Below are 24,933 nucleotides of genomic sequence, written 5' to 3'. Positions count from 1 at the left end.
CTCGAAACAAGGTTAAAATAATCATTCTTCTATGTTATTAAACCAGTGTTTCCTACCCTGGGGAGATTATCAAGTACCCCCTGAGGAGTAAAATGAAATGTTCTGAGGCGGAAAACCAAAAGAACGCGATTGTGTTTCGGTTAAACAAAAGTTTTTAAAACCACTATTCTTATCACAATTTTGTGAGACTCTTAATACTGATTACATAACTTGGCAATTATTACATTTCCCCCCTAATACTAGTATTAACGAGTGGGGCTACATGGTGGAGGTTACAGCATGTGAAACGAACGGGCGAACGTCATTTTCCTCACTTAGTGCTCCCACTCTGTACATACTTTGCTGCACTTTGTATTATGCATCTACAATAGTAAAATTCATAAATACAACACATATTCTTAAGCATATCATGGAAAAGCTCTCTCCGAGGTGTAGGTAGTTCCTGCAATTGGTCAGAATTTGTTTCATCATTCACTTCGCAACAGATAAACGTACTAACTGATTGCATAACATGACAGTAAGTATGTGATGGCTAATCCATATTATTATTATCAGTAGTAGTAGTAATAGGAATAGTAATACTAGTAGTGGCAATGGTCATACTGAAAGCATTGTCAACCTGAAACGTTCCAGTTTCTGCCATTTTAGAAGTAAGGAATACAGTAATCACGTACGCCTAAGTGTAGTACACATAGTTTAATTTTAAATGGGAGTGCAGGGTGTGGATGAGGGCAGGTGTCGCTAGGGAAAGGAGTGGTTCAGAGGAAGTATGTTTTGTAACAAGTGCCCATTTCTTTTCTGAGAAAGAGTTGTAGGTAGCACTTGTGATGCACTGAGAACTCTATCACCACTCTATAAAAAAGAAATAAGTGGTACCAATTGTTTCACTGACCCATTGGTTTGTGGTTTAATAACACACTAACCAAATATTTATCGTTCGTCATTTTGAAAACAAAAAATTCTTTTTAATTCCAAAGTTTAGTAGGGCGCTGATGTGACTGTGGTGTGGGGAGGGGGCTTACTTCCTAATATATGAATGCACTCAGGCGTAATGGTTCAAATGGCTCTGAGCACTATGCGACTTAACTTCTGAGGTCATCAGTCGCCTAGAACTTACAACTAATTAAACCTAACTAACCTAAGGACATCCCACACATCCATGCCCGAGGCAGGATTCGAACCTACGACCGGAGCGGTCGCTCGGCTCCAGGCTGTAGCGCCTAGAACCGCACGGCCACACCGGCCGGCTGGCGTAATGGTCTCAAAAAGCTTGTGAACCGCTGCAATAATTAGTGCTCTGGTAACACTCTCATTCTATCAAAATGTTCTCAGATCCGACCACGGCACTGGAAAACGAACACCACGCAGTCACTACACCGTCTACAACAGGGATACACTGTCTCCATCGTAAACCATACTGGTTAACAGTCTAAAGATAAAAGGAAAGAGGACGTACACATGAACAGGTGTCGATTGAAACAAATGGAATTTACTGTCTTCTATAACGCCTCGCCAAGGCCATCTCGTTGTTATCAAACACATTCTCCAGCTTGTTGATGTGTCCAAGTACCGAGTTGAGACCTTTCTCCGTGTAGCAAATGCTCACTCACTGGCTCACACCCTTTCTCACAAAAGGGAACAATTAAAATCTCAGCCCCGGCCTACAGGACTCGCGATTACCGCTCTAACTTCGTCAGGACTGCCAGCTGATTCCCCACCTCGTGAGCTGCCAAACCTTGCACGAAATTACAGGGGCTGATCTACACTCCTGGAAATTGAAATAAGAACACCGTGAATTCATTCTCCCAGGAAGGGGAAACTTTATTGACACATTCCTGGGGTCAGATACATCACATGATCACACTGACAGAACCACAGGCACATACACACAGGCAACAGAGCATGCACAATGTCGGCACTAGTACAGTGTATATCCACCTTTCGCAGCAATGCAGGCTGCTATTCGCCCATGGAGACGATCGTAGAGATGCTGGATGTAGTCCTGTGGAACGGCTTGCCATGCCATTTCCACCTGGCGCCTCAGTTGGACCAGCGTTCGTGCTGGACGTGCAGACCGCGTGAGACGACGCTTCATCCAGTCCCAAACATGCTCAATGGGGGACAGATCCGGAGATCTTGCTGGCCAGGGTAGTTGACGTACACCTTCTAGAGCACGTTGGGTGGCACGGGATACATGCGGACGTGCATTGTCCTGTTGGAACAGCAAGTTCCCTTGCCGGTCTAGGAATGGTAGAACGATGGGTTCGATGACGGTTTGGATGTACCGTGCACTATTCAGTGTCCCCTCGACGATCACCAGTGGTGTACGGCCAGTGTAGGAGATCGCTCCCCACACCATGATGCCGGGTGTTGGCCCTGTGTGCCTCGGTCGTATGCAGTCCTGATTGTGGCGCTCACCTGCACGGCGCCAAACACGCATACGACCATCATTGGCACCAAGGCAGAAGCGAATCTCATCGCTGAAGACGACACGTCTCCATTCGTCCCTCCATTCACGCCTGTCGCGACACCACTGGAGGCGGGCTGCACGATGTTGGGGCGTGAGCGGAAGACGGCCTAACGGTGTGCGGGACCGTAGCCCAGCTTCATGGAGACGGTTGCGAATGGTCCTCGCCGATACCCCAGGAGCAACAGTGTCCCTAATTTGCTGGGAAGTGGCGGTGCGGTCCCCTACGGCACTGCGTAGGATCCTACGGTCTTGGCGTGCATCCGTGCGTCGCTGCGGTCCGGTCCCAGGTCGACGGGCACGTGCACCTTCCGCCGACCACTGGCGACAACATCGATGTACTGTGGAGACCTCACGCCCCACGTGTTGAGCAATTCGGCGGTACGTCCACCCGGCCTCCCGCATGCCCACTATACGCCCTCGCTCAAAGTCCGTCAACTGCACATACGGTTCACGTCCACGCTGTCGCGGCATGCTACCAGTGTTAAAGACTGCGATGGAGCTCCGTATGCCACGGCAAACTGGCTGACACTGACGGCGGCGGTGCACAAATGCTGCGCAGCTAGCGCCATTCGACGGCCAACACCGCGGTTCCTGGTGTGTCCGCTGTGCCGTGCGTGTGATCATTGCTTGTACAGCCCTCTCGCAGTGCCCGGAGCAAGTATGGTGGGTCTGACACACCGGTGTCAATGTGTTCTTTTTTCCATTTCCAGGAGTGTATAAAGAATTATCATAATGTTTGTTTTGACAAAATACCTCTATTCATGCTCATAATTTTGATAGCCCTTCTCAAAATATTCTCCTCTGAATGTCCCAGCTTTTCTGCCAGTCTGCAGAGACATACTGGAAACTATTTTTGATAGGCTCTACTGAATCACCTCCAAAGTCTTCACTACTGTACCTGATGGTGGAAAATGTCTTCCACGAAGGCCGTTTCTTCAGGTTAGAGAATAAAAAATAATTACACGGGGCTAAATCCGAACTGTAGGGAGGGTGACATATACACTTCACATCGATTTTTGCATGATATTCAGCAATAACAATTGCAGTATGCGGCTGTGCTGTATCGTGGTACAGTATCCACCATTATTCCTGGTATGGACTTGCAAACTTTGCATTACATCCTTGTAGTACTGTCCAGTTACTGATGTGTATCTAGGTACAACATATTGATAAACCAATCCACGAATATCAAAAAATGAGAGGACCATGACTTTTCTAGCAGGCGCAACCTCTTTGGCTTTTTGGAGGTTGATGATGAAAAAGATCTCCACACTGAGCTTAGCTGTTTGCTCTCAGGATCAATCTGCTGCAGCCAAGTTTCGTCAGCAGTGATTACCTTTGAAAGAAACCCCGGACCTTCCTCTAACATCAGCTACAAGTGCATGCAGACTTGCATCCGAATGTCCTTTTGTTGGGGGTACAGCAGTTACGGAACCCGCCGCGCACAAACGTGTCTTGTGTAAAATTTCCGTTACCAACTTGTGGCTGGCACCCAGTGAAATATTCAGTATTTCAGGGAGTGTTCGTAAGATTTTTCGTCGATCTTGTCTGACAATGACGCAGCAGGTGTTTTTGGTTTCCTCTGTAAGGACCAGTAACTGGAGCTCCTTTCAGACTGATTGCCTCCCTCTTGAAACAGTTTAAACCATGCAGATCTTTCCACGAAATGTATTCGAAATTACGAATACGGACGATCATCAGCTTGTATAATGGTATGGCGACAATGAAAATTTGTTCCGGACCCGGCCTCGAACCCGGATATGCCGATTATCGCGAGCGGTGGCCTTACTATTAGGTTATCCGAGCACGCTCAACGGCCGGAACTAAAATTTCGTATATCGTCAGCCACGTGTTTAAAACTTGCACTCGTACATTGATTATGTATATTCGCGAACAGGGGAGACATTTTAATTGAAAGTTGCTTCCCCGGTCTCGGCGAATAAATATTTATCCAGCTTAACATTTATTCGCCGACACCGGGCAAGCGACCCTTTCATGACAGTCAATTCAACTTTTCAACGTTGTGAGTACTTTTAGCTCATGATTAAATTCCTCATTCCATTTCTTAATCTCATTATCCATACCTTCCTCTGTCCGGGACTGCGTGTTTGTGTTGCCCTCATCATTTCATCGTCATGCTCATCATCATCATCGTCACCAACATCATCATCATGTGTGACAGTGGCTAGATTGGATTGTGTAAAAATTGGGACTTTGTACGGGCGCTGATGACCGCGCAGATGAGCGCCCCACAAACCGATCATCATCATCATTATCCATCTCTCTTTTCCATACAAGCTTCTACTTTCATTTTTTCACTTAAAGTGAATTTCACGCGCGTCCTCATGCCCACGTAGTGTAGACAACGTTTAGTACAGGAGCACTGCTGATCGGAAAGCGGTTGTACTCACGCACGGCTATATTAATATCACATGGTGCCGCAAGGCATTGTACCATCTCTCTTCTTCCATTCAGCAACGGTACGCGGGTGAAATAAGGAATCTGCGGAAAAAAATAATAACCCACAAGAACGTATTTTGAGTTATTGAATGTTATATGTTTGCTTACCCGCCAAGTTAGCCGAGAGCGCTAACGCGGTGCTTCCTGGACTCGAGTGGGCGCGCCGGCCCCGGATCGAATCCTCCCGCCGGATTAACGACGAGGGCCGGTGTGCCGGCCAGCCTGGATGTGGTTTTTAGGCGGTTTTCCACATCCCTCTAGGTGAATACCAGGCTGGTCCCCACATCCCGCCTCAGTTACATGACTCGCAGACATTTGACACACATCCGCACTTTTACATGATTTGCACTAGATGCAGACAGTTAGGGTACTCTGATTCCGTCCCGGAGGGTACGGGGTGGAGGCAGGAAGGGCATCCGGCCACCCCTTCAAATTAACACGCCAAATGCGATTTAACCACGCCAACCCCGAGCACAATGCGGGACAATGGAGCAAGCCATAGATAGATAGAATGTTATATGTTTGGTTAAACTTAAATAGAATACGACAAAGCAATTTATAAGGTAGACAACGAATTCTAGCGAGACATAAGGAACCTTATTTGAAAACACAACAGATTACGAAGTTAGACTATTCTTGACTTTAATGGGGTTAGCACTTTCTTCCGCCGATCCCTTCGTATTAAATAATACTGTGCGACAACGCTTTCGTTCAAATAATTTTTCAGTAGTTATGTTACTGTTCGTCTGAGCACAGTCAATGGGAGTGCAGCGTAACTAAGAAGATAAAAGCTTATCTCTCATCCCAATAAATTTTAATATCTAGCGTTGAGACGTCGCCACTGGATAAGCACTTGAGATAAGGTGCCACTCATCCTGCTGTAAAAATCCACTCTGAATTACTGACATACGTATCTTTGAAAACAGTAGCGAATGATAACACATTTTGGAGCTATCCGCGAAAAGAATTATCCGCATCTACATCGATATTAGCACTGCCGATATTCTTAAAAATACTACGAATCAGATACATCGATATTTAAAGCAATATCATTATTGGCAATCGACGTATCTAAAAAATCATAATCGACGGAAAAATATCGACGTACCGGCAAAAGAAAATATCGGTTGCAGTTTTAGAGCTATATATTTAAGTATTTATTTATTATTAGATATTCTGCTAATCAACGAGCTAGCAGCCTGCTTATTCCCCTTAAAGCAAGAATCGAAAGGAAGCGATGCACGTTCACGCTAACTGCAGGTAAGTGGCACGATAAAAGGTGTCGCTCGGCTTCGTCACATAACGGATTTGTATGGGTTCCAGCGACCTAGCAGTTGCAGGGTGAAGTTAAACGTTGTAGTTTCGTGGTAACACCTAGAGCCGATTACGTCAGCACTCCCCCTCACACGACTTGGCCCACCACAAAAACCATACTTGTCAATTAGATTTTTGTTCATCAGTTTCAGCAACTGTTTTGAAGGATGTCGATGTGAAGAAATAGACACTGGTTGCAGTAACAATTGTTTATTGACGCAACTGGTGCACTATTTCTTCACATCGGACATGTTGTTATTCATTTCCCACCGCCACCGCCCCCCCCCCCCCCCCCGTGAATCTCACTTCTTCTTTGTGCCATCTATACTTGCTTCACACAGTCAGAGAAGGCTGGACGTAATGAAAGCTCAAAAAGTAGTAAGACTCCTTTACATAGTGAAATTCAAATTATGCTCGACTACAATTTCAAGAGAACAACTTAAAATATTTACCGAAAATTGCGAAAAAACTGTAATACAAAATAAAAATATTGGAGCTCGATATCGCCTTTCGATATCGATATAGCGGCGAAAGAAATGTCGCCGATACGTAACTACATATTTTGGAAAAATATCGATATATCGATATTTTATGAACAGCCCTGATAGCAAGCTATATTGTGTTGCGTGGCGCAGAGTACTTTGGTACCACTGTCACTTCCCTCCTTTCTTCTCGAAGACCGAATAGTCCACAGGAAGAGCGATTGTTGGCCAAGCTCTGTGTGAACTTGAATCTCTCTAATGTTACCTTCATGGTATTTTCTCGAGATATAAAAAGAAGCAATATATTGGTTGACTCTTCTGTGAACGTACGCTCTAGGAACGTAAACAGTAAAAGATATCCTGACACCCAATGCCTCTCCTTCAGAGCCTGTCGCTGGAGTTGGGTGAGCATCAACGTGACGCTTTCGAGTGTACTAAATGAACGCGTGAAGAACTGGGCTGACCTTTGGTTCTTCCCTATTCCCTTCATTTAATTCCATTTAGTACAGATTCCAGACTGGAGATCGGAATAAAATGGCACTAACAAAGCTGATGCAGATAAACATCAGCCTTTTGTACGGACTAAGCTACGTAAGTATTCTAGGCATTGATCAGTGATTTGGATGAAATCAGACACGAAGAATGAATCCACCTCGTAATTTTCGAAGTCCGCTAGCTAGATCGACATCCTTGCCGTCTTCATGGCAGAGTTAGTTTTATCGGTCTGGAAGGAAATCACACTCATTCGATGCAACGCTTCTATGAAATACGCCAGCTTAGTGCTCGAATCGTACAAGGAATGATACTATCCGACTGTTTGTGTTCAGTTTGAAACATAGTTGAAGAAACATTAAATAAACATAGGCTCTAGAAAAAAATGTTGATTGTGTTTTGAAAATACTGTCTCCGGCGGAGAGTTAACGAATATTCTGTGGTCGCTACAAACTGTCGATACGGATATCATAAAGAAATTATTATTAGCTCGTGGGATGCACTCTTCTGAAACGTGACCCTTGTATTTACAAAAGTGCAAAACATTACTTTACAACATCACACGTCGCTTAACAACAAAGCTTCAACTTCTAGAAAAACAGCGAGGCGCCGTTTTTCAATTATAAGGAATGGTCGGAAACCTTCCTTCAGGAATCATCTGACAATTACATGAAGTGATTCAGGGCAGTGAGGGAAATTCAAAGCGTGTCGTCCTCGACTCCCACCAGTGCAGTGCTTGCCCACATGGTAAGTTCGGCAGTAACTTCATCTATGAATCCTAGTCGGCAAGAAGCTAGTTCCGGCCTGTTCACAGAGCAAAGTGTAGACGTTCTTGATTCGTCTTGCCTGAAAACACGTGTTTTCGTTTCTCATGCACACTATTTTTTGCTTGTTTTAGCTGGACTTTTTATTAGTAATCGACTACATTTGTATTTTTAAATTTCTGAGTCCCTGTAGACTACCTACGTACAGCACGAACTTAGACCATTTAGCTTACATATCAAATGGTTCAAATGGCTCTGAGCACTAAGGGACTTAACATCTATGGTCATCAGTCCCCTAGAACTTAGAACTACTTAAACCTAACTAACCTAAGGACAGCACACAACACCCAGCCATCACGAGGCAGAGAAAATCCCTGACCCCACCGGGAATCGAACCCGGGAACCCGGGCGTGGGAAGCGAGAACGCTACCGCACGACCACGAGATGCGGGCTAGCTTACATATCATCATCATCATATTATTGTCACAACCGGATTCCGCTCTTCATGTTGCTCCTTTTTATATACAGTAAGCGTATACTGTACTCCTTACCTCGTCCAGGAAGCTTTTTGTGCGTCCTCGTATTGTTTCCTCCAACGAATAGCTTCTAACACTAAGAATCTGTTACCCTTTAGTGAGTGGCCCACAAATTTAATTTCCGGTTGCTGCACTACCACAAGCAGAAATCTACGTTTATTCAGTTTGTTTTTAGCACTGTCCTATGCTTTTGTTTTCTACCCATAATGATCCGGTAAGTTTTCTTCGCGGTCAGGTTTCGATTGCCTGACCCCATTGCTTCCATTATTTTGTAGCTGACCAATATTCCTGTGTAACAACGTGCTGTAGCTAAACATTGTAATAGTAAATTCATCGTTATCGATTCTACGTTAGGTTGAAAGCAAAATCTTTGCTACTGCTTGATAACTTGTTCTGTAGAAAACCCTATATTCTGAGGCCAATGTAACTAGTTTTCCAGACGTCTTTCCGACTGCGAAGGAAAAAATAACTGGAGACTATGGGAATACCGTTGATGAATAATGACTGAGATTCATGAATAATGACAGAGACGTTACAGTGTTTGAAGCAGTATCGAACACCCAAACGAAACTATCAGAAGCAATGTTAACAGCATATTTTTAAGAAAACTGAAATATCGTGTTCGGCCGTCTAGCGACCGTAACGTACGTATTAAATCGCCTATCCCTTGAAGCAAAAAGAAATGATAGACGAATTAGAAATACGGGAGAGGAACTAGTCAAAAAGCGACGACAAAGTAAATGTTGTTGGCCGGTCGGTGTGGCCGAGCGGTTCTAGGCGCGACCGCTATGGTCGCAGGTTCGGATCCTGCCTCGGGCATGGATGTGTGTGATGCCCTTAGGTTAGTTAGGTTTAAGTAGTTCTAAGTTCTAGGGAACTGATGACCTCAGACCTCAGAACCTCATTTGATACTCATCAACACCCGTCAGCAGCTGAAGGTATTAATATATAATTCTAATTTCCTTCTGTATGGTGTCCTGCACTGATAGCTTGTCATGTTTTGCTGTGACTGATCGTTCTTCTTTTGCGTCCTACGGGCACTGCACACAACACACACATTAATATACTTTGTGTAGTTTCGTTTGTTGTAAACGCCTTTTCACTCCGGAAAGCGCGGTGAGCATTAAACAAAACCCACTGATGGTAGCACAGAGTTACCGAAATATGTTTGGGTGAAAAAAAAAACCGGTATTTTTGCGTAAAGGTGGAACCTATAACGTATAGCTTAACTGCAAGACCGGAAGAAACAGCTGCAGATCCAAAATATGGATAGCAAGCGAAATACTTTAAGCACCTTGGTATTCGCCAATAGCTAGACAATAACAGTCAACTTCAGAAGACGAAGTGACTAAAAACAGGGAGGGGACGTACTTCCAAGTAACAATCGCCGGCTGCAGTTCCTAGGAGAGGAACTGCCCCATCACGGCAGCAATCCGGCAACCGTGACCGGCGTGTCTAAAGCTGGCGACTCGTCTCAGTACCAACGACGAGCGTAATGGAACACACACGACGTGAAAATTTTACTGCCCGCCTTGCTGGCAGTGCGGCAACAAGCGTGGCCAACACGCGTCCATTACGGCGCGTCGAAGCGATTTGGCACGCCGCGGGGACGGCGGAACACGGGCAGCACGGCCGCCCCACCCCAGGATCTCATGAGAACACAGCCGGGCGCTGTCGCCGCCGCTAGGACTAATAACAACGTACAGAAGAGACGCTACAGTCTCGGCCGCGGGACTGTTTGCTCTTGTAAACCTGCGTGAAATTACGCCGCGCGGATGGCACGTGAAGGAACGCCGAACTCGGTACACAGGGTCGGTCCGGCGGAAATCGACACAGCGCATTCACGATTTATTAGTCCGCTGTTAGCAGAGGGAAGGCAGAGTGCGATACGCGGACGATAAGCGGCTTTAATTGTGGTCCGGAGGTGCTGCGCCGGCCGGAGAAGTAATGGACGCAATTTCACGGACAGCGGAGCCCGGCCGTACTTCTTCCTTTGTTCGTCTTTTGTCGGCACTCAAATAGGCATGCACTAACTGGCGCGGCGAAGATGTAAAGCATAGCGCATAATTCATACCGCAAACACTGTTCAAAGATGCTGTACCGGCGTGTGAAGCGATCGTAACAGTCACGCTATAACTTACCTATGCAGGAAAGTCGTCGCGTGTGGAGCGGAAATCTGTGCAGGGTTTAGATGGCTCTGAGCCCTATGGGACTTAACATCTGAGGCCATCAGTCCCCTAGAACTTAGAACTACTTAAACCTAACTAACCTAAGGACATCACACACATCCATGCCCGAGGCAGGATTCGAACCTGCGGCCGTAGCGGTCGCGCAGGTCCAGACTGAAGCGCCTAGAACCGCTCGGCCACTCCGGCCGGCGCAGGGTTTAGAACCGCGCACATAATAACAATAAAAAGTATAAAAATATTATACGAGACTCATTTCAAAATTTCTGCACGTTGTAAGTTAGAATCGAAAAAAATAATTTATCTTACAAAATACGTTTGCAGGCCTTCAATATAATCTCCATTCTTGTTATGACAACTTCCCAATGTTTCGGCAACTTCTGTATTCCAGACAGGGCACCTTCATTGTTGAGAAGCTTCATCAGGTGCGTCAAAACGTGTTCCACAGAGTTGATTATTCAGTTTGGGAAACAAATCAAAGTATGGTATTTTCATATCAGGACTCCATGGTGAATTGCGAAGTATCAGGGTTATTCGGAAAGTAAGGAACGATCGGTCGCGAAATGGAAACCACAGTGAAAATCCGATGAAGTTTTGCACAGGTGTGTTACACAGTGTCTCTAGTATGCCCGTCGATCGCATTACGTCGTTCTTTTCAGTTCTGAGCACACAGGGAGCACATAAAGCTACCTAGAACAATAGTGACTCCCGCCAAGTACGAGGGCCTGGTGATAAATTACGCCTGAAGCTATGCAGCCAACATTACATAACTGTCGTGTGTTTTCTTCTTCGAGACAATTCTCAGCCGCATTCTGCAGGGGCATTGAAGATGCTCCTGCAACGTTTTCAATTGGAAGCGTTTGATTACCCACAATACAGCCCGTAATTGTCTCCCTCTGAGTTGCATCTCTGCTCACATGAAGACAACAGTTTGGTACAGACAACGAGCTGTAGGCCAGCGCAGAGAATTGGCGGAAAACACTGGCGGCTGCTTTCTATAACGAGGGTATTGGAAAGTTGGTACAACGCTACGATAAACGTCTAAGTCGGATAGGCGACTATGGAGATAAGTAGCTGGAGGTTGTAGCTAACTGTTGCAAATAAAAGACTTGATTTTCACTGTGGTTTCCATTTCGCGACCTATCGTTTCTTACTTTTCGAGTAGCCCTCGTATTTCCCATCCGTATTTGTCGAGCGTGTCTCACTGGTAGGGCAATACTCGGCCTTATATTTTTCGTGCCAAATGGCGACACCAGCTGCAAGTACATTCTGTGACGAATTTTCGGACGTAAAACATTTTCCAGAAACAGCTTGTAGTACGTGCCTGTTTGTAGCTATGATTCCATTCATGACATACAGAAATATCATCATCGGTTTCACCTTTGATTGTTGGCGGTGGGATTTTTTCGGTTGCCGACGACTGAGAATTCAGTTCTGGCTCATAATCTAATATCAAGGTTTCATCAAGTGCAACAGTCCTTTTCAGAAACTGTTCTCCCTCTTGAGGGTATTTTTTCTCTGTCTTTGCAACTACAAAACTGCGTAATTTTTTTCAGCAGAAGCGTTTCGCTTTATTGAAGTAAAGCATTATCACTGGTCTCAATTTTGTTTCACTTCTTATTCCTTACCCTCTCCTCTAACTCACACTCCGTGAGACTATCATACAATAATCTAATAAAAAAAGAAAAGGAAAATAAAGCTGTAGTAAAAGACTAACTACTGGAAAGTAGTACTTACAGTTAGAAGTATAAAAACAAATATAAAACAGTGGTGTGTGTAAAAGCGTGCTGTGAAAAAGTAAGAAATGCACAGTGCTGTAGAAGAACTAAAAATTAGACCAATATTATCAGTGTCTAAAGCAGAAAACCATCAACGATGTGCTAACATACGGCATTTCCCAATTTAAGCGATAAATCAAACGAAAGTCACCGTAAGTACAAATCAACATATTCTTAACGAACAGCTTTTCGATCTTAAAGCAAATAAAAACTTAATTACGGACCACTGATGGTGCTTTATCTCAATAAAGCGAAACGCATCTGGTGAAAATAATCACGCATGTTTGCAGTTACAACAACAGAACAAAAATACCCTCAAGGATTGTAAAGCAACTACGGACAATGTGGCCGCAGAAATGAACAATCTGTTCTCCCTCTGTTCGATAACGTTGAAGCAATTCCTCTGCGATTCTTTTGCGAACTACTTCCCGTCCTTCACTCAGATCATGTGGAACCCATCCGGCAGCTAATTTTCTAATTGTTAATTTTTCAGTTATGATTCTATAAACTGAAGCGACAAGCATTCTGCCTCACATGCAATTTCCTCACATGCTTTTCGTTGATGGTGTCTCAAAATGTCACTTGAGGGGTGTGGTCTCTTGCAGTTGATGCCTTCAATTTCTCGGGTTGTCCTCAGCGCTCAACGGGCCTTTACGGAAACGAGCCGGCCACCATTATACTGTGCTATAATCCTCTGCACTAGTCCCGCATACCTCTCTCAAAGCATTTCCATTGCGTTCTTTTCACTTAGGGATTAGATTTTGATTTGGGAACGTTAGTCACTACGTGCAATCCGACCTGACTGTTTCAGTTTCCAATTACTCACGACACTGTAACGCGAACCAGCAAACACATATATGGCCGTTACGCCTAAAGCCTCCCTCATAGTTGACATGAATTTCAACTTGATCACGCCACCGTGACGGACGCGCATGCGCACTGTGCAGGACTTTTGAAATGACGTTCGTAGAAACAATAATTTGTTGAGATTAGTACTTAGTACATCGCTGTAACACGACTTGAAATTGAGAGAAATGTGGGGCTGTTACAAAAGATTCATCAGTTTTCAACGCTCTATTTTTTTTTTTTAAACAGCACTCTACAACTGTTCTAAGAGTTACCTTCTGGTCACACAACACACGTCCAGGGCGTAGTCATGGTCGTTCCATACCTTAGGAACATACTGTCAGTGGGTCAACACAGCGGCATTGATGCGTTCTCTGAGCTGTTGCAATGGTCTTGTCAGTGGCAGTGCGTAAACATGGTCCTTAATGTACCCAGACAATAAAATCACAAAGCATTAAGGTCGGTCGCCCTGGCATCCAATACGCCCAATCCAGCAATGTGTTTAAGTAGCGACGAACATTGATGCTATAATGAAGGGTCTTGTTGGAAGATGAAATTTTCGGAATCAGCAGTCAGTTTCGGAAGCAACCAAACTGCAACATATCAAGTAGGAGTTACCCGTCGTAGTCATCTCACAGAAGAAAAATGACCCTGTGACGTTGCACAGAAAACTGTAACCTTCGACGAATCTCGTTCGTGTACCACAATTTCGCGAGGAATTTCAGTGTCCCACACTCTCACATTGTGGCGATTAATATTTCCAGATAAATGGAAGGCTGCTTTGTCGCTGAATATCAGCTTGGAGGCGAAATGTTCGTCCTCAAGTGCTTCCTGCATCGTGATGCTAAACTGAAGGCGCCAGCCGATGTCTTCCGGTTTGAATTGTTGCACGATCTGCAGATAGTAAGGACTGAAGTGTAACCGCCGCAAAATCTTCCACGCGGTTTGTTGCGCTACTCCAAGTTCGTGACTTGCGGACATAATGTTTTTTGAGTACATGCGAAACTTTCCCTCGCCCTCTCCACAGTTGGATCTGGCACATCTGATTGACCGACACTTTCCTGTTAACGGCAACCCTTGTCTCTAAATGATCGATACAAATGCACAATTCTCGATTTGCATCGTGGTTCTTTTCCGCGTTCCTTCTGAATGCTCGATGCACTGTTGTAAAAGATAAAGAGCTCTTATATTGCAACACAGAAAAACTTTTCTTGCTTTGCCGTCATTTCATCAACGCACTGCACTCGTTGGGGACGGAAGGGGGAGGTAGGGGAGCACATTTTGAACTCGCTGAGTTTACTGTTCTGTTCATGAATCAATGCCGGCGGGAGCGGCCGAGCGGTTCTAGGCGCTACAGTCTGGAGCCGCCGACCGCTACGGTTGCAGATTCGAATCCTGCCTTGGGCATGGATGTGTGTGATGTCTTTAGGTTAGTTAGGTTTAGATAGTTCTAAGTTCCAGGAGACTGATGACCTCAGAAGTTAAGTCCCATAGTACTCAGAGCAATTTGAACCATAGCCCTTCACATCATTTGAAAAAACATTCGTCCAAGCGGGCTTACACGCGTCAAGCAGTTTCTTTAAGGACTGTAACAGAAACGAACTCTCATTACTTTCACAAGCTCATAATTTACATGATGTGTGCATTCACTGTTAATAGTGTTTCACTTACAGTACTACGGTTGTGAAGAAAGGTCTGGAGACTACAACTATGCGAGCTCGTAATGGGGAAGCGCGATGAGGGTGGTTGCTGTTTCTTTCAGCTGTTTTGCCTGCGTTCGTGAAAGTAATTCTTTGTGCCGTTTATTTCTTAGTGGAAGGCTTTTCCCTTTCTGTCTTGCCGTATTCTGCTTCCTGTCGTTTAGCTGTACGGCTTGCTGACTCACCGATCATGCCAGATTTGTTGCTGCCAGCAGGTACACTTGGCTTCTGAATTGTCGTCTTTATCTGAATAGAGAGATCCCTGGTACAGATCAGGCCGCAAGCCCTAAGGTAAGTGACCGAAAAGTATCTCGTGATAAACATAACTTGCACATTTCTAAAATTCCCTGTCCTTTTCGTGGTATTTAATTTTCATGCTACCTTATTCTCCCAAAGTTAGCTCAGATATTTAGAAATCGGTACACATAAAAGTTTTCAGTAATTTTTTTTTTCTATAGGTATGGTTGGGATTATAACTCCCATACTCCCCCTCTTCGATCCGCGCTTGAGCAGATGTGGCAGATTTTACCGTGCAAAACGGTCCGTAGACTAAAGTCCTATTCGCACTCGACGTCAACGGGACGGAACGTCAGGTGACGTCATCGTCGGATGGTGGAGTGTCCATGCACTAGGGGCAACGTCAACACGACGTCAATTCGTTTAGCCCAGGTCCCAACGGTGAAAGGGAGGTTATGAGAGACATGATACAAAATGTCTCAATCAGAATTAAAGAATTGGCAGTGATACGTTTTATTAATGGCCAAAGCAAACTTCATAGCGGATGTTCCTGTTCAGTTTTGTCTGCTAAACTTGCTGAGAAGTGGAACAACTTAATGAATGTCGACATCTACTTGTTAGCGAAGATGTATAGATGAAAACACATCAAACGTTATTTATAAGGGGATACACAGAGTCTGTTTATCTCAACCACTTGTTCTTTCTTTCATAAGTAGCAAATAACGTCAGAAACTGTGCAATTTTTCTCCTTCAACAGAGCTGACTTTTTCACTTACGAATTTATTTTTCAATGAAAACTAGGTAATCAATTTATGTTCTCTTTCATACGCAATGCAGGGGTCTACTCTGTTCGGTAATAAATTATAGAACCTAATTTTTTTTGTTTTTAGATATCAGGCTTCTCTCGTGCAAAAACACTAAATGCGAAACATTTGCTTTGTGCCTCGAAAACAAAGCAAAATAGTAGAAAAGGACTAGTAAGGGGCAAAAAGCTCGAAGTCTACTGCTGTAAAATGAGGGTTTGCGGCGAAACAGATCAACTTTCGGTATTAGCAGACAACGATGGTTCGCCCGCACCAGTGTCAACGTCATAACTTTTTTCTCGAAAACCCTTGGGTCGACGCCCCGTTCCGTATCGTTGACGGCCTGCGAGAATGCCGCCATTTCAAAAGCTCTGTGGAATGTTTAGACGTGTCGTTTCGTTCCATCAAGTGCGAATCGACTTTAAGCCGACTGTTTTCTTTACACGCGACACCCTTTACAGCGAAAAGTAAAGAATATGACGACAGGGAAAAAATCTTGGAGCTTTCTGTTGAACGTTTGAAGAAATGAAAGTTCTGTAACAACCACGAGACAGCTGTGCAGAAATCAAAAGTGATTTCAGGACGATATATTGGCAAGAGATTTTTAATTGAAGAATGCTATGGTTTTCTCTACCTTGATAATCTAGAAAGAGACCTAGATCTCAAATATTTTTTGTCTTTTTTCTGAATGTGAATAACAAATATTGATCACAGCTGCAGTCTTCCTATTACGAATTAGAGGATGGAGACATTATGTTACGTTAGCTTAAGGTTAGAGTATCTGTTAGGATGCCGGTAGTTCTACCATGAACAGGTTAGTGGCAGACCGATAGCAGAATTCTCAGAGAACACTAAATCGTATTCTGGTGGTGATTTGTGCAGGGCATGGGCAGATGAGCGTCTTAGCTTGTGGACTGGCCGTCAAGTAGGACGAAACAGTACACAGAACAATCTCGCCACGCCGTAAAGCCCAAGTTGAGGCTGGAAAGATATCAAGATGGATCATAATAATACTATGCTATCAAGCAGCCTAACTAAAATACTTTTGATCAAAAGTATCCGGACTTTTAGTAGATATCAACATGGGATGCGTCAATCCTCAGCGTTGATGAAGGCTTGAACTCCTCTGGACACACATTTAAAGAGGTGTCCGAATGTCTGTGCAGAAATGGCAGCCCATCCTTGCTCAATAGCCGAAATCGAAAGAGGCTGAGATGTTGGACGCGAAGTCTATGTTCCAGCTCATGCCAAAGGTGTTCATAGGGTTCAAATTGGGGCTGTGCGTAGCCCAATCCATTTCAGAGATGGTCTTTATCGTGTGGGTGTCTTGTCATGCTGATACAAACAATCACAGTCTTCGAACTGTTCCTTTACTATATTCTGTACACAATGCTGTAATATGTGTTCGCATCCTCGAGAGCTGTTTCTTAAGTGCAATAAGGTGGACACGCCCTAACCACGAGAAACACGCCCTAACCACGAGAAACACGCCCAAACAGTAACATCGCCTCCTCAGTACTGCACTGTTGACACTTCACATAATGCCAGATAACGTCTTCCAAATATTCGCCAAACCCAAACAATTCCATCGGATTGCCGCAGGATGTAGTGTAATTCATCACTCGAAATCAATCGTTTGCAGTCATCAACTGTCCAGTTACGTCGCTCTTGACACCACCTCATGAGGAGCTGGTCGGCCATTGTAGTCTTTTCCTTTTAACTCCCTATGCACTGTCATTGTGCTAGCTGGACTGTTCCTAGCACTTTGGAACTCACGGGCGATTAATTCCGCTTATTTTATGGAATTTCTTACAACCGCCTTCCGTAATGCTCGACGGTCCCTGCCTGGCAATTCATGAGGTCTGCCTTGTGTTGGTTTAGTAATGGTTGTTCTTTCGCGTTCTCACTTCACAACCACATCACGAACTGTTGACTTGGACAGCTTTAGGAGGGTTGAAATGTCCCTGGTGGATCTGTTGGTTAGACCACATCCGGTGGCAAGTCCACGTTCAAAAACGTCACTGACCCCCACCTGAGCGACCCATTCCGCTGCTACCGCTTTTCAACTGCCAACACAATACCTCTCGCCTCTTGTCACATCCAATGGTGAATTCCTCATTACACGGGAGTGTCAATATCCTGATCGGATAGGGCATCTTCGAATAACAATCGAACAAAATCTAATCTGGTCATCGAACAATACCTAATCTCGTGGTCCAAAGCGAGTTGCTTAAGTACACGCACACACAGAGGTATCTGAGCGTTATGTCTCACCTACAATAACCATTATGAGTTTAAAGCCAAGACAGTTGTGACAATGGACAATATACTTAGAGAATCGGTGTGCAGAAATAATGACTGGTATTTCTCTGCAGCCAATATGCCTACCCGTTTTGGAACACATCTGCCCACACGAAGCACGTAGACGTCATTGTTATTCAGGCAAATTGCATAGTAACTGCTTCGATGAAGGTCACACCTTCAGACAAGCTGTACAAGGGTCAGACACCTTTACTCCATTAATGCGACCAGCAGCTCATGTATACAATGAGAAATTCGAAGAACTCCATTGACGCTTGCCCTGCCAAGGATCGGGCAGAGGACACATTCAGTTTTAAAATACATGGGAGGGGAGGTACAGCAGCCAGTAATATACGATGAAGAAACAGGTCAGACCTGAGTTCGGGGATGTGTTTATTATTTATTTACCAAAGACGTGTTTCATTTGATTTAGGCGTCTTCAGACTGACTGAATATTAGATAGTGTTAGGTACATGGGATGGTGAGCATATACAAAAAGTCCGAGCAAATAACTGCCGTTCTCAAATATTCATAAATAATGCGTGGTGTCCTTCTTGGGGCTTGTGATGTAGTCCAGTGAATGCAGAACACGTTCAGGCCTACATACGTCTATCACCATGCATCTGTATAGGCCTGATCCTGTTTTACATTCATTGGACTACGTCACATACCTCTCAACAAGCACACCGCTCATTGTTTCCTAATATTTGACAAGGGCAGTTATTTTCTCGGACGTTCTGTATGCTCGGTATCCCATTTACCTAACACCATCTAATATTCGCCCACTCTGAAGGTGCCTGAATCAGGTGAAACGTATCATTGGTAAATAAATAATAAAGATGCATTCGGCGTAACGCAAAGACTGTCATGCCACAGCGTAGCACAAAACCACCAGACTGGTATTGCTTCAAGAGGATGAACCTACTGCCGTTACACTTCCATGCACGACTTGAAGAATGCTACGAACAGATGTGGTGTTAGTGAAGAATCTACCAATACGGATCCTGAAGGATGACTGCGGTCAGGTTCAACTCATGAGGCATGTTTTGGAGTGTCTCGCTCTTCCTTCCCATCGTACCTTGAAGATCTATGGGGAGCAAAGTACCTACGCCACTAATATAGCCTCGTACAAGATGGAAAAACCATAAAAATGTGATGATTTTCTGAAACTAAACAAAAAAAGCACAACAAAATTGTTACTTTTTTAATTTTCTGATTTACAAAAGCCTGTGTAACGACCTTTGACTCTACTACCTCTGTTGCTTATCGAAGATATCATATCCCAATATGTTGACTGGAGTTTTTGTTTTCTAACGCTGGTCGATAACTGTCGATTCCATATACAGCTACATGTTCCCTCATAATATTCTGAGTGAGATGCTGCTCAGATGGCTTCAATGTAACGCGTATACCACCTCCAATACAGCGAAGACTCTTTCTGCAGGGTGTGAAGTATAACTGTTTATGAAGTACCACAGTGGTTTAGGAGAAGTCGAGACAAACAATCTGATACAGGATACTTGTCGTCTATCAAGATGGAAAACAACGCCACATTGACATAAATTTTTCTGGGTAAGATATCGCGTCACAGGGTAAAAAGAGATCTGTACTGGAGAAACCAACGTTTCGACCATGGTAACAGTAGCTTTCTTCTGGTTCTACTGAGACACAGAAGGAGGCCACTATAACCATGGCAAAAATGCATGTTCCACTACAACTTCGTTTTTACATTATGACGCGGTAACCTACCCAAAGAACTTTTATGTTAACTGACACCGGCTGCGAAGCATCCGCAATTATACACACATCAAAAAAAGTTTTGCATCACCTTGGTTCCGAGAGTTCCGGAACCTGTACAGAAAATTGGAATTGCTCATGAAAACCACACATTGCATGTTGTACAACCATACAGCGAGACCTTCAGAGGTGGTGGTACCTCTAATACCCATTACTATGTCCTCTTGCATTGATGTATGCCTGTATTATTCGTCGTGGCATGCATCCAAAAGTTCATCAAGGCTCTGTTACTCCAGATTGCCCCACTCCTCAACGGCGATTCGGCGTGATTGGTGGATCACGTCGTCCGTATCCCAAGCATGTTCGATAGGGTTCATGTCTGGAGAACATGCTGGCCACTCTAGTCGAGCGATGTCGTTATCCTGAAGGACGTCATTCACAAGATGTGCACGACTGGGGAGAGAACTGTCGTCTATGAAGACGAATGTCTCGTCATATCCGGATGAAGTGCTGGAACGACTGAAAGTTGTTTGCATTAGTGGAGAGAAGTTCCTGTTACAAATGGATAGGTGTAGCGTGAGACATGCACCTAGAAACGCATTTACCGACGAACGTCTGGAATGAAGTAACTGTATTGTCATCGTGTGCTTCAGCCGTCAATAAACCCATCAACATCACAGCAAAATGCATTTGGCCGACCAACCACAAGGCACTCGCAGCAAGCAATTTCTTTTGGTTACAGTGTTGTTCGCCCGGAATGTGAGATTTCAAATTATGAGCTGGTGTTTGTCAGTTTTTCTTTAAATGCCTGACTCCAGTATTTAGCCATGCGACCTTTTCTTGTGCTTCGATAAGTTGATGTGAACGTGGAGCGAGAGGCAAGAGACGGCGTTGCGGCATACGCAGGGCGCGTCCAGCAAACTTGCATCTGGTGCTTCGTTACATTTCGAATACGGCGAGAGTTTCTCGATAGCTCTCCATTCATTCTATGATCGTGGTTCGGGATTCCTGGTTACCATATACTTACAATATATCGATTACAATGCGTCAGTTATAATTTCCTGCGAGGAGGTCATACTTCTCTCCGCAGACGAGATGTTATCCTGCTATCCCTCATAACATCCAAAGAATGTTTTGTTCCCATAGGCATCTCATTTTATTTTATTTTTTAATTTTATTAGCTTACAGAACAGCCGTCTCAATAGTAGAATGTCAAGTATGACCACACAAACGCATGGACAATACAACACTCAGTCCCCTAGTGGAGAAAATTTCTGACGCGTTCAGCAATCGTCCCCGAGCCTCTTCTGTTAGCAACAGAGAAAAATCTCATACGAAATTTACTTCTGTAGCACGGAGGTTTGAACGTAACGTAAGTATAGGCCTCTATCACGAGTTAATCAGTTTAGTCATTCGCAGAACAAATACGCAGTTTCACCAGCCTGCACCTGATGAAGAATCAAGAGGCTTCGAAATGCGTTGTGTGTAACACAGGCTTTTGTGACTGACGAATTCTTTCCTCGCCAACATCTTTCACAACACATAGCGACTGATGGATAATAATGCTGTTATTAAACACCATTCTGAATCCGTTATCTTGGTCACTGCCGGGCTTCATTTGAGTAATAATTAATGAATGATAATTAAAAGCGGCACAGATATCTAACAATCAGCACTACGATAGCCAGAGAAAGAGAAATTTACAAGGTGCTTATCAACATGACAGACAGAAGATTATGCCGACCTATAGCTGCGAATACACAGCTACTCACGAAGCAGTTGCACGTGATACAACTTGGACACGGGACCAGCGTAACACCCACTCTTCTTTTCGCGACAGGATACTATGAGTTCTGCTGAGCGGTACACCGGACGACGACAGTGTCCAAATGGTCTGTCAATTAAAAATGTAAAATCAAGTGCCTTCAGCTTCCGTAAGTCCTGTCAATTTCTTTTTGGAGGCATTAAACTAAAAAAAGGGAGCGTTCAGTTTTTGCCTACAACTTGAGATATTAAATTATCAGTAAACTCGTTTTGATTTTATTCCTGCCACACAGTGAAAGATCTGTCAACATATCAACTTAATTTTTCAATACAAATTCATTCAAGGTTATAGCTTGTTTCTTGAGGTACGACATCAATTCGAATAGTCTGTTACTGAGGTGTTGACCAGTATATAAAACGTTGCCTCTATTGATAATAAATGACAAATCATAGCTGAAAGTGTTCAAATGGTTCAAATGGCTATGAGCACTATGGGACTTAACATCTGTGGTCATCAGTCCCCTAGAACTTAGAACTACTTAAACCTAACTAACCTAAGGACATCACACACATCCATGCTCGAGGCAGGATTCGAACCTGCGACCGTAGCGGTCACGCGGTTCCAGACTGAAGTGCCTAGAACCGCACGGCCACACCGGCCGGCGCTGAAAGTGTACAATACTCTACAACTGATGAAATGGACGATTTTTGCTTCCGTGCAGACCCAGCAGTGATGCTCGGGAGCATCTCATTAAGAGTAACAGTGCTTTCATACAATTCTCCAAGTAGCGCCTGTTTTCCGATTAGCCACATCCACGATAGTATCGTCTCAGAAGAAATGAAAACACAGCTGGAAAATTAGATTTTTAATGAAGCGAGGCGCCCCATCCCTACCCGTGCTGATAACGCTGCCACTACATGCGCGTCCATCAATCATGCAAATTGTTTCTGTCAAGATCCTTCATCAGCACTTTAAGATCAACACACCTAACAGCGCCCCATCACAGAAAAAGAAGGAGGATGGGAGAAGAAAGTAATCAAACAAAAACAAAGGAACCACTGACACTTCTCGATTGGCTGACGATATTTATAAAGCAACAGTCGGCTACAGGGCACGCACAAGGCGGCGACGCGAGAAAAGGAAACGAGGTGCTAGATTTACTATATCCCGGGTCGGTTTTACGCCAGTGACGCGATGTATGGGACATTCCCGGCGCGCTTGTAACAAAATGTGGCGGTCGGCGCACAAAAAACCGCTCGTACGTCAATGTCTAGTTTAAATTCGGCAGTCCTTTGGAGCCCGCTACACGCGCCGTCCAGCTCACGCACGCACTTCTCTGCATGGTTTCCTCTCGTTCTCTCTTTCGTTTCTCCGTTCTTTTCTCAGCACTGTTTCACAACAATGGTGTCGCTGCACGTCTTTGATAATGGCCACAGTGATGCCGAATGCACTTTAAACACAAGTATTTACTAGCAGCATTGCCTGCCACAGGAACATGTTCGATAAATAGTGTTGCTTGGTCACGTATGTTTCCACCCGTTTCAATGAAATAAAGTTCGAGATACACTACAAAAGGTCGTTACTGGTACACATGAAGCAGTAATGATTGTTTACTACAAATGACAATTCCATGCGATTAAAAATTTCCGCCAAGGAACATCAGGTATCAATTTGGAATGCTTGTGGAATAATTGACTTGGGTGTAGCATTGAATAAATTGTTGTTTTGTAAAAGTGACAAATGCGAAATTGTAATTTTTTGCCAGGAGCATAGCAAGAACGAACGACTTTATAGAAAGATAAGACATAATACAGCCACGTGAAAGAACACGGATAACAGTTACTTTCGATAATGAATTGTAAATCACGGTAGATTTCTTTTACACAGATGGGATGCGAAAAGATGTTAAGCCGCGTGACTTCTCTACGAAAATGAACACGTGCGCAGTCTCAAACACAACAGAGTAGCACTACTGTTGACGAATTGTTCGTTGCGTGTCGATAACACGACGCACTCCCGATTCGTGCCGCTTCACAGTAAATAACAGTGCGCGGACTTACCGAGAAGGCGCCTGACTTCGGGCTGGCTGAGGTACAGGTTGAGATTCCCGGAGCACAGGTCGAGCAGGAAACAGCAGACGAGACAGCAGGCCAGCCGCAGGCGGCCGGCGGCGCCCCGGGAGGCTTCGGCGTGCAGAGCCATCGCCGCGTCACATCACAGATGACAGCCACTCGTCGCCGCGTCGCGAAACCAGCACGGAACACGCGTCGCTGCGTAGCACTAGCCCCGCCCGACCGCCATAGCTTTGCCAGACTGACTGGCCCGCAGCCACAGACTTGGCGCGAGCCGGCCTGCCGTCTGCTTGTTGGGGGAGCTGAGGTGGGGGGACGCCGCGGCCCGAAGGTTGGCGGCGACGCACGAGCGCGCACGATCGCTGCGCTCCACGCGCGCTTCCCCGCCGCGCCGCCTCGCAGCATCCGTCCGTAGCACAGAGCGAGGTGAGGACTGAGCAGGCAGAGGAACGCCTACCTGCTTGCCGCGTTGCTACGGAGATTCCACGCTCACTGAGTGGCAGCCAATTTGTTGAGTAGATCACGCGCCCCGAGTACTTGGTACGTTATCGTGACCTACGCTTTGCTGACCACTTGATTGAAATTATTCGGAAAGATATGATAGTCTATCAATTGTAGACTTAGAGAAAGCTTTTGACAATGTTGTCTGGAATATTCTTTTTCAAATTCTGAAGGTGGCACGGGTAAAATACAGGGAGCGAAGGCTATTTAAATTTGTACAGAAAGCAGATGGCAATTATAAGAATCGAGGGACATGAAAGGGAGGCAGTGGTTTGGAAGGGAGTGAGACAGGGTTGTAGCCTCTCCCCGATGCTATTCAATCTGTATATTGAGCAAGCAGTAAAGGAAACAAAAGAAAAATTCGAAGTAGGTATTAAAATCAATGGAGAAGAAATAAAAACTTTGAGGTTCGTTGATGACATTGTAATTCTCTCAGAGACAGCAAAGGACTTGGAAGAGCAGTTGAACGGAATGGACAGTGTCTTGAAA

The 24,933-nt window shown here is 44.7% G+C and overlaps 1 protein-coding gene across 1 annotated transcript in view; it reads right to left on the bottom strand.

Annotated features, from left to right (window-relative positions):
• The window catches only part of LOC126173477 (tyrosine-protein kinase Dnt-like), a 581,953-nt gene extending 557,765 nt beyond the window's left edge, over positions 1-24,188 (bottom strand). Inside the window, exon 1 of the mRNA XM_049920958.1 lies at positions 23,932-24,188. Within this exon, the coding sequence (XP_049776915.1) occupies positions 23,932-24,073 (142 nt within the window). The 5' untranslated portion in view covers positions 24,074-24,188. The remainder of the gene's footprint in view (positions 1-23,931) is intronic.
• Between the last annotated feature and the right edge of the window lie 745 nt (positions 24,189-24,933).

The sequence above is a fragment of the Schistocerca cancellata genome, chromosome 1 (genome assembly GCF_023864275.1).
Source record: "Schistocerca cancellata isolate TAMUIC-IGC-003103 chromosome 1, iqSchCanc2.1, whole genome shotgun sequence".
Classification (NCBI taxonomy): Eukaryota; Metazoa; Arthropoda; class Insecta; order Orthoptera; family Acrididae; genus Schistocerca; species Schistocerca cancellata.
The sequence above is the reverse complement of the archived record's forward strand: the minus strand, read 5'-3'. Positions and strand labels throughout refer to the sequence as shown.